We start from the raw sequence: 8,760 nt of genomic DNA, 5'->3' as shown, positions 1-8,760 counted from the left end.
GAGCAGAGGTCTGTCCCTCCCTTTGCTGTCTTTGGAGGGCTTGCCTGTGACGTGACTGTTGTGATGTCATTGTCTTTGTAGGCACTTGTGGGTACCCACACCCCCAGGACAAGCTCAGCTGGTCCTGCATTCCCTGATTCTGTCCATTTTCCTAGGAGTAGGTGCAGCTGGCTGTGCTGAGTTAAACCTGAGGGTACAGGGCAGGTGGCCATCAGCATGGGTTCTCTTTGCCTTGTAGCAGGTGCTCCTTGCTCTATACCTGGCTTGAATTTTACATGCTCTTCACTGAAGCCCCATCACACTCTCCACCAAACACAGGCTCCAAGAGAGGCTACCACTCAAGCAAGGCCAAATTCATGGTTTCTTGCTTTGTGAAACACACCAGCATATCCATTAAGAAAAAAGATAGGATGAGTGAACCTGGGATTCAAAAGATAATTTCTCTAATGCAGGCACCAAGCTGAGCCTGTCTTCTGAACCCTCCCTGTCCCACAGGGCACCAGCAGCCTCTCACTGTGTGGACCCACAGCGCCCTCCAGCGGCCACTGGCAGCAGCGCCTTTGACACTGCCAGAGCTGGCTGGGTTCTGTTTAAATTAGTCATCAGGGAACCCCCAGGACTCTGCACAGCTCCTGCTGATTTCTTGTTTACCTGTCTCAGACTCACTCTTTGCCTGTGGTGGTGAGGAAGGTGGGATGCCATTTTCCAAAACAGGAATAGAAATGATAAACCTCATCGATGAGTGTTGTAGGATAGAGGACACCATGCATGCAGCTGCCCTGTGAAGGGGAGGCAGGACCCTGAGCAAAGCTCTGTCTTTACCCAGTGATTCTTGGGGAGGACAGATGGTGGGCCCCCATCAGCCTAGATATCTCCTCAGCAGCTGGAAAAAAACGTTTTCTGAAGAAGGTACTGCCCACTTATGTATTTACTTTTCTGGGGAATCACTCTGCTCAATTCCTTTGCTATTTTTTAAATTGAATTACATGTCTTTATGTATTATTGATATGTAGGAAGTATTTATATTTTGGATACATGTCCTTTTTCAAATTACACGTATTTATGTGTATGTATATATACTTTCACATATGTGTATATATTTTAATATCTTTTGATGAACATGACTTTAAAATTTTATGGAAAAAATGTGCTTTTTAAGTTCAGAATATTTTTTTTTGTCCTAAGAAATGTTTGCCTAACTGAACATCGGGAAGGAATGGGCTGTGCTTCCTTTCAAAGCTTTATACATCGTTGTGAATGCTGACCCATTTCACATTCACTTTGGTTACCGCTGAGTCAGCCAACTCTTTCTGTAAAGGGGCAGGTAAATAGTTTGGTTTTCTGTGCCAGAGACTCGGCTCTGCCACAGTCTTGTCAAACCAGTCCGAGACACTGCATACCTGACTGAGTGGGGACATGTTCCCATAAATTGTGTGTATGAATGCCAAAATCTGAGATTCCTATAATGTTCATGTGTCAGAACATATTCTTCCTTTTATTTTCTTCAATCAGTTAAAAATACAGACAGTATTGGTTAGCTTCTGGGCTATAGAAGAATAAGGAGAGGCCAGGTTGGTCCCACTTCTGCTTCATGAAGTGAGGTAAGCACTGAGGTTCATTATTTTCCCCTATGGACATGGGCTTTCCAGCACTACTGTTGAATTGACTATTCCCCCCTTTCATGCAACCCTTAGTGTTGGATCTATAGAGTGCAGTGGGCATGCATCTTTACCTTTCACAGTCTACATCCCAAAATGTTACTAACCCTAGATTTTTCACAGATGCCCTGGATTCGGGGAAGGGTGCTTCCAATTACTTGTAATTTAAGAAGAGTTTTGAACAGAAATAGTTGTTGGAATGTATCAAATGTTCTTTAAGCATCTATAGATATCATCCTATCATTTTTTTGCATTTCAGTATTTGAGATGTTAAACTTCCTGGATGTCCCTATAAACGTTAACAGTCAGGACTCTGTAATACTGAGATAGACCCCCCCTTGGTTGTGGGGTGTTATCCTTTTCAATGTCGTATTTGATACACTGGAATTCTAAAGGTTTATTCATCTGTGCTCACTAGGGATATTGTCTGTAGGGTGTTTTTATGTTTTGTTTTGTTTTGTTTTGATGATACGTGTTTTTGATTTGGGTAAAATAGTGCTGGCTCAGGATGAGTAGGAATATTCCCTAATTTTTAGGTTTCTCCCTAAGTATTCCTAGTGTGGCATTCTACTGATTTTCATATATTATATTTTCATTTTTAGTAGTTAAAATCCCTTTATCGTTTCCTTTTGATTTATTCTTTACCCTATTGGTTATTTAGAATATTGTTGTTTAGTTTCTAACATTTGGAATTTTTGTAGAGCTCTTTCAGTTATTGATTTCTAATTCAGCTCCTCTGTGTTCAGAGAACACGATTTGTATGACTTGAATGTTTTAAATGTACTGTTACTTATTTTATGCCCCAAGTTCATAGTTTGTCTTGTTACACAATCTGGGTGCCTTTGGTAAGAAGGTACATTCTGCTGCTGTTGGGTGAACTATCCTGTAAATGTCCATCAGGTCAAGGTGATCGATCATGTTTTCTATGTCTTCTGTACCCTCACTTTTTTTTTTTTGGTCAAGTTCAATCAATTCAATTCAATTACTGACAGGTGTTGAAATGTCTGATTGTGATTGGGAATTTGTCTCTTTCTCTTTGCCTTTTCGGCTTCAGTATTTGGAAGCTCTGTTTTTAGATGCATAAATATTTCTGATTGCCTTGTCTTCTTGATCGATTGGCCCTTTTATTATAGAATATGACCTTTGTTGTCTCAAATGAGGCTCCTTGCTCTGAGATTTGCTTTGTCTGATATTAACATTGCTGCTCCAGCTCTCATTGGATTAGGGTTAGCATGGTGGATCTGTTCCATTTCACCTGTGAGTCTTTATGCTTCTAGTGCATGCAGTTGGTGGTAGGTGGCATACATCTGCTTTCTTTCTCTTGTATTCAGTATCACAATGGATGCTTTTCAATTTGGGCATTGAGATTCTTTAGAGTTTATGTACATATTGTTCTGGTCATCTTCATGTTTGTCATTTTACTATTTGTTTTCTACAATCATATCTGCTCTTTGTTCCCTTGTTCTTTGTTTCATGCCTTCTTGTGTATTAATTAGGCATCTTTATAATGAATCCATTTCTGTGTTTGTTGGCCTATGAGCTGTATAACTCTGTTTGCTATTTGAGTGGTGACTCTGGAGTTAATGATTTACCTCCCATCTCTACCACAGCCCATACCCCTCCACATGGATCAGGAAGACCTCACAATGGTAAGACACGTGTGCATTACCTGCTGCCTGTCTTGCTATGTCTGCTGCACGCATTTTACTTTCACCCACAGAAGTGCCCCATTAGCTGTAGTTTCACTTCCCAAAGATTCAGTTTCCAAAGGTCAACTGTAGTCCCCAAAGATTAAATGATAAAGGCCAGAAAAAAAGAATTCAACACTTCTCAATATGCATCATTCTGAGGAGTGTGGTGAAATCTCACACTGTCCTGCTTTCTCCCACCCAGGATGTGAACCACCCCCTTGCCCAGTGTCTCCACACTGTGCACCATCCCTGCCTGCCACTCACTGGCCTGTCTCTGGTATGTGACTGACTGTCCTGTTCGGGCAGTGCTTGAGGTCCAGTCACCCTTATTTTACCTACAACATCCATGAAATGCAGGGGTAGTGATGCCAGCAACCAGATCTCCCAAAGAAATGCTGTGAAGTGCTTCCTTCAAAGTGAAAGGTGCAAGTGTGTAGGGAGAACAGTGTACATCAGGTTCCATCATACCATTGGCAATTTCTGCATTCCACTTGGTGTTAGAAAGTATCTCTGGAAAATAAGGGGGGAATCATTATAATTATTATTTAGCTCTCATTTGAATTACTTCCCTGTAAAATGTTCTCAACTCAGGTCTTTATTAATCCAAGCTAAATTTAAATTCTATTAAAAATAGGCTAGAAAAGAAGGAAATTAAATATGGAATGCCTGTAGGATTGTCCAGAAGAGAATAATAAAACAATACTTATACATACATTAATGTTCTTTATTGTGCATGTGATGGGTGCTCATGATTGATTTCAATGACAGCTTTCACTAAGGAGTGTAATTTATTTATTTTTAAGGTTGGTGGCTGCATGTGACCTAACAGAGCTCTTCATGGCTGCTCACATGTGGGCATCACGTGTCAGCATCAGTGACACACAGGACGAGGAGGTTGTCACACATGTGCTGAGACTTTCTATTTGACAAGAGAAGATTTCACCACACCTGAGACAGAACTCTGCTGCTCCAGCTCAATTATAGAATCTTGAGGTGTATGAAGGAATCCCAGAAATCCAACTTGCTGTGTTCTGGTTTTTACTATGAGAAAAAGCATTGAAAATCCAAATGCACTTAAGTTTCTTGATGAGGGAAGAACAGGGCACCTCCTTTATTGGGCAGTCTTGGAGTCATGAGCAGAGGGGAGCACAGGAGGGTTTGTGGGCTGGGAGGTGGTGATGGTGACACACTGTGGTTGCACTGCTGGCACAGAGGTACAAGGCCGAGTCCCCTGGCTCTGCAGGATGGATGCTCAGAGTGGAGTTGGAGCCCTCAGGTCTCACAGCAGAGAAGCGATCTTTAGGCATCCCGGAGGTGTCCACCGCTTCCTTGCGTTGAAAGTACATCAAAAGCTCTGGGCCCTGGCCCAAAGTCTGTTGGTACCAGTAAAAAACATTGTGTCCAGAAATTGGATCACACCGAAATGTCACATTCTGTCTTCTCTTGGTGACCTTGTGGCTGGGGGACTGGGAGACTCCAGCCTCTGTGTGACCTGGGAACACAGAGGTTGACAAAAGAATCATGAAAATATTGTAATTGTCAAACACACACACACACACTGAACTACTTGGTATTCTGAGGACTCACTGGCCCCGAGGAGACAGAAGGTCACTCAGCAGAGGAGCCTGGTGCCCATGGCAGGGTCAGGGTAGAAATAAGAGGTTCACTAAGGCAGGTCCTTGTGAGCAGGAGCATATGAGGAGGAACGTCCCTTGTCCCCACAAGGCAGCTCCCACAGTGACTTCACTGTCTCTATTAGTCCTCTCGACCTCAGGGACACATGAGAGCACTTATGCATGACTAATTTAAGCACCTTTTGAACAAAATCCATGCACAGCAGTCACTTTGGATCTCGGCTGTCTGCATGCAGGTGACTCACACTGAGTCATTCACTTGTCATCCTGGTCAACTGGCATTTTCACTAGGACACATAAACAGCATCATCAGTACAGCACACCAAAGGGTGAATTCATTGCCCCCTCTGCAATTCAGGATCTCCTGGGTGTACCCTGTTCTGTCATGGTCCCCTCTACTCTCCTAGTCACACATGCCCAACCCTGTCTCTTTCTTAGGTGAGGGTGGGTGTCGGGGTTGACTTGGCTTTGCCCTGGACATGCTGACCTACTCAGAGATGCACAGATGGAGCATCTAACCCTGGAAACATCTCAGTGGGAAGCTCCTATTCCTTCTGAAGGTCATGACCAACTGTCCCCTTTGTGCTCATTAACTTCCATTAACTTCTGTGGGTAGTCTCCACTGCCCACAGAAAGGCCTCTTAACCTTCTCAGTCACCATGCATTTAAAAATATTTTTCTCACAGCATCTTTCCAGAGGGAGACTGGAATACTTGTGATACACCAGTGGGCACAGATGTGTCTGATTATTGATGACAGTCTACCCTGATGGCCTCTGACTCAGGCTGGTGGCAAGAAAAGCAAGAGCTGGGGACCAGCTAAAGGACCAGCTGCAGAGGACACAGAGACAGACAGCAAAGGTGGACACCTGTGTGTCCAAGGCCCTGGGTTTGGTCCCTGCCTGGCAGACACTGCCCTAGAGGGTGACCCCAGCATACACAGAGGGTCACCCTACAGGCAGCAGCCACCAGGGGCTCCAAGGTGTAGGAGTGTGCACAGGGCTCCCTGAGTCCAGGTGCTGGGCCTCCCCCTGACTTTCTGTGCAGGGAGGAGGCAGCTGTGCAGCACTGTGGACTCACTGCTGGCACAGAAGTACACAGACGTCTGGGAGGGGGTGGCCGCCTCCAGCGTGAGTGGGAAATCCTCTTTTTTGGATCTACTGACACTGTACCCATCAGGGACTTCTCCTTTGTCAGTTATCCCAACACCCACTGAGTTATGGATCAGCCTCAGCCCATGACCTAGGTCCTGTCTGTACCAGTACATAATGTTGTGGTTCAAGTCCTGGGTACACCTCAATGTCACCTTCTGTCCTGTTGTCAGGACCTGGAATGTTGGGGTCTGAGTGATGCCGGCCCTCCCCAGACCTGTAGGAATAAAAGAGGAAGAGATGCTGCAGCCACCAGAAAGCAGCTCGGTGCAGGGCTTGGAAACTCTTCCCACAGAGGGGCCCAGCCCAAGACCCACCTGTATGGAGGAGACACAAGGCCACACAGCACAGGAGGCCGCCATTCATGGCAGGAGCCAGGCTGATGCAGGGTCCAACTGGGTGTGTGGGAGGCTAGGATGGAGCACGGCTCTCCAGGAGTCTCTCAGAACTGTCACTCCCACTGCCTGGGCCCCAGAACCAATTTGTGACAAGAGGACACGCCCCTTCCCTAAGCATCAAATCCGAAAGAGATTTGCAGGTGAGCAGCTTGAAGAAAGAGGAATGCTTGTGCCTGAACCTGACAGGAGTCCTAGAGTCCTTCTCTCCCTCTTGTTCACAGTGTGTGACTTCAGGTGTGCTTCATCCTGTCTGCGCATCTTTGTGAAGCCCTGGTTTGCTGTGTATACAAGCCTCTGGGCTTTTGCATCTGAGGGAAAACCCTGATGGCTTTCTGATGCCTTTAGGACTCTTGGGTCCAAGTCATCTCTCAGCCTCTTTTTCTACTTTGCTGGTCAACCAGCATCTGCCCACTGTCCCTCCTCCCACAAGGATCCTCCTTGTCTCTGGTGGCCAAACCTCAGGGGCAGGCTTTTCAACCCTTGAGGAGCCCTTGGCTCTGTGTCCTATCCATCCCCCAACAGATGGGACCCCCACCAGATGCTCCACAGTAGCTTCAGAATCACCTTAGAAAGTACTTCCCATCTTCAGGATGAGGCAGCGGCCAGTACATCCAGTCCAAGCTGGGACCTCCCTTTCTGTGTGGTGCTTGGATCTGCAGATGCCCTGCTGGACCTTAGGGTTTCAAAGGGTTGTGGGGAAAGGTGGCTGCCACCAAGGTGAGAGAGTGAAAAATGCTCTTTTGAAATTGAAGCATTGTTCCACGGGAAATATCTCCCTGGAAAGCATTGCTGACATTAATTATGATAAATATAATGAGTCTTTAAACACTTGTAGCTAATCTACCCTCAGTCCCATGCTTGGCAGGACCCCAAACTTGCTTCAGGGCTCTGTGTAGGTGCAGGTGACAGCCACAGATTGGGAAACTGTGCCCTTCTTTTCTGTCACCAAGAAGGATGGATGAATATTGGTTGCCTGAAGTGGAATGTTCCTTGAAGCTGTCAGGAAAGAGGTTGACAATCCCAGATGGTGTGTGATCATCCCAGGCCTGTTCATCTAGACCTGGAAGAGGGAAGCCAATGTGGGCACAGCCCTGGGAGTGGGGGCGGGGCAGGAGCGTAAATCCACGGGTGTTGAGGAACAGATTTGAGTGATTTCTTGCTCCTTCAGTTATAAAGTCTGAGACCCAGGAACATTACTTCCCATCAAGTGTACATACAGGAACAATGATACTTAAGCTGCATGATGTCCATCAGAACAACTCTTACCCCATCTGTAAGCAGCAGAACAGTGCCTGAGACAGGCGAGCTACAGTCCTAGGCCTGAGCCTGCCTGGCTGGCAGCAGCCACTTTGTGCTCACTTCCTGAGTGGGGCAGAGGGTTTTTGTGCAGGCAGCTGCAGCTCCTGCAGGGCTGTGTCAAGGCTGCTGGCACAGAGGTACAGGGCTGAGTCACTCAGCTCCAGGGAGCTCGCATTCAGCTCAGAGCGGGAGTCACTGAATTGCTTCACTGAGAACCGATCAGGCATGTTCCCTTTACTTTGCTCTTGCCCATTGTAGTACTCAACAAGGAAATCAGGGCCCTGACCCTGGTACTGTTTGTACCAAAACACAGAGACGTGTCCAGAGATATAGGAACAGCTCAGCGTCACTTGCTGTTTTCTTGCTTTGATCAGGTATTTTGGGGTCTGCGTGACCCCAGAGTCTGCTGGGCCTGTTGGGAGGAGACAGAGAGTAGTCAGGGGTCAGACCACAGGGAGCCACCCCCGGCAGCCATTACCCCAGGCTTCCATGTCATGGATGTGACTGTATGTCTGAGACTTACACACAGTGTCCAGGGCTCACCTGCTCCCAGGAGACAAAGGGCCACACAGCAGAGGAGCCTGGGGCCCATGGCAGCTTCCCAGGACCTTTCCCAGCTAAGGGTGGGGTCCCCTGTTGTGAGCAGTCTACAGTTCCGTACTCCCTGGGCCCTGATAGGAGCATTTGCTATGACACCACTGCTCTGATGTTTTAATTGCTCCATTGAGACTCTCCAAGAAGGCTGCCCCCTGGTGCTCTGAACCCTTGGTCGGACCCAGGTTCGATATTCTATGCATCATTCCGTTTCTTGCACAGCCCCATGGCTAAGGGTTGCATATCCCCATGTGCCCACAACACTGTCCCTACCTGCCCCTGCCTGAACTAATTTCCAGACCTTGCTGCTGACCCTACATCCCTCTTTGCCCTGGG

At 46.8% G+C, this 8,760-nt stretch overlaps 2 gene segments (V, D, J or C); both read right to left on the bottom strand.

Moving 5' to 3' along the window:
- Positions 1 to 5,776: 5,776 nt before the first annotated feature.
- Positions 5,777 to 6,628, bottom strand: LOC119048489 (T cell receptor beta variable 6-5-like). The segment is given in 2 exon segments: positions 5,777 to 6,350; positions 6,451 to 6,628. Coding segments are annotated over 2 exon segments (465 nt in total).
- A 1,258-nt stretch (positions 6,629 to 7,886) lies between these two features.
- LOC119048498 (T cell receptor beta variable 5-1-like) lies at positions 7,887 to 8,482 on the bottom strand. The segment is given in 2 exon segments: positions 7,887 to 8,242; positions 8,374 to 8,482. Coding segments are annotated over 2 exon segments (405 nt in total).
- Positions 8,483 to 8,760: the final 278 nt, after the last annotated feature.

This window comes from Artibeus jamaicensis, unplaced genomic scaffold (genome assembly GCF_021234435.1).
Source record: "Artibeus jamaicensis isolate MK-2021 breed Jamaican fruit bat unplaced genomic scaffold, CSHL_Jam_final scaffold_2172, whole genome shotgun sequence".
Taxonomy (NCBI): Eukaryota; Metazoa; Chordata; class Mammalia; order Chiroptera; family Phyllostomidae; genus Artibeus; species Artibeus jamaicensis.
Note: the sequence above shows the minus strand (reverse complement) of the source record. Positions and strands in the feature narration are given on the sequence as shown.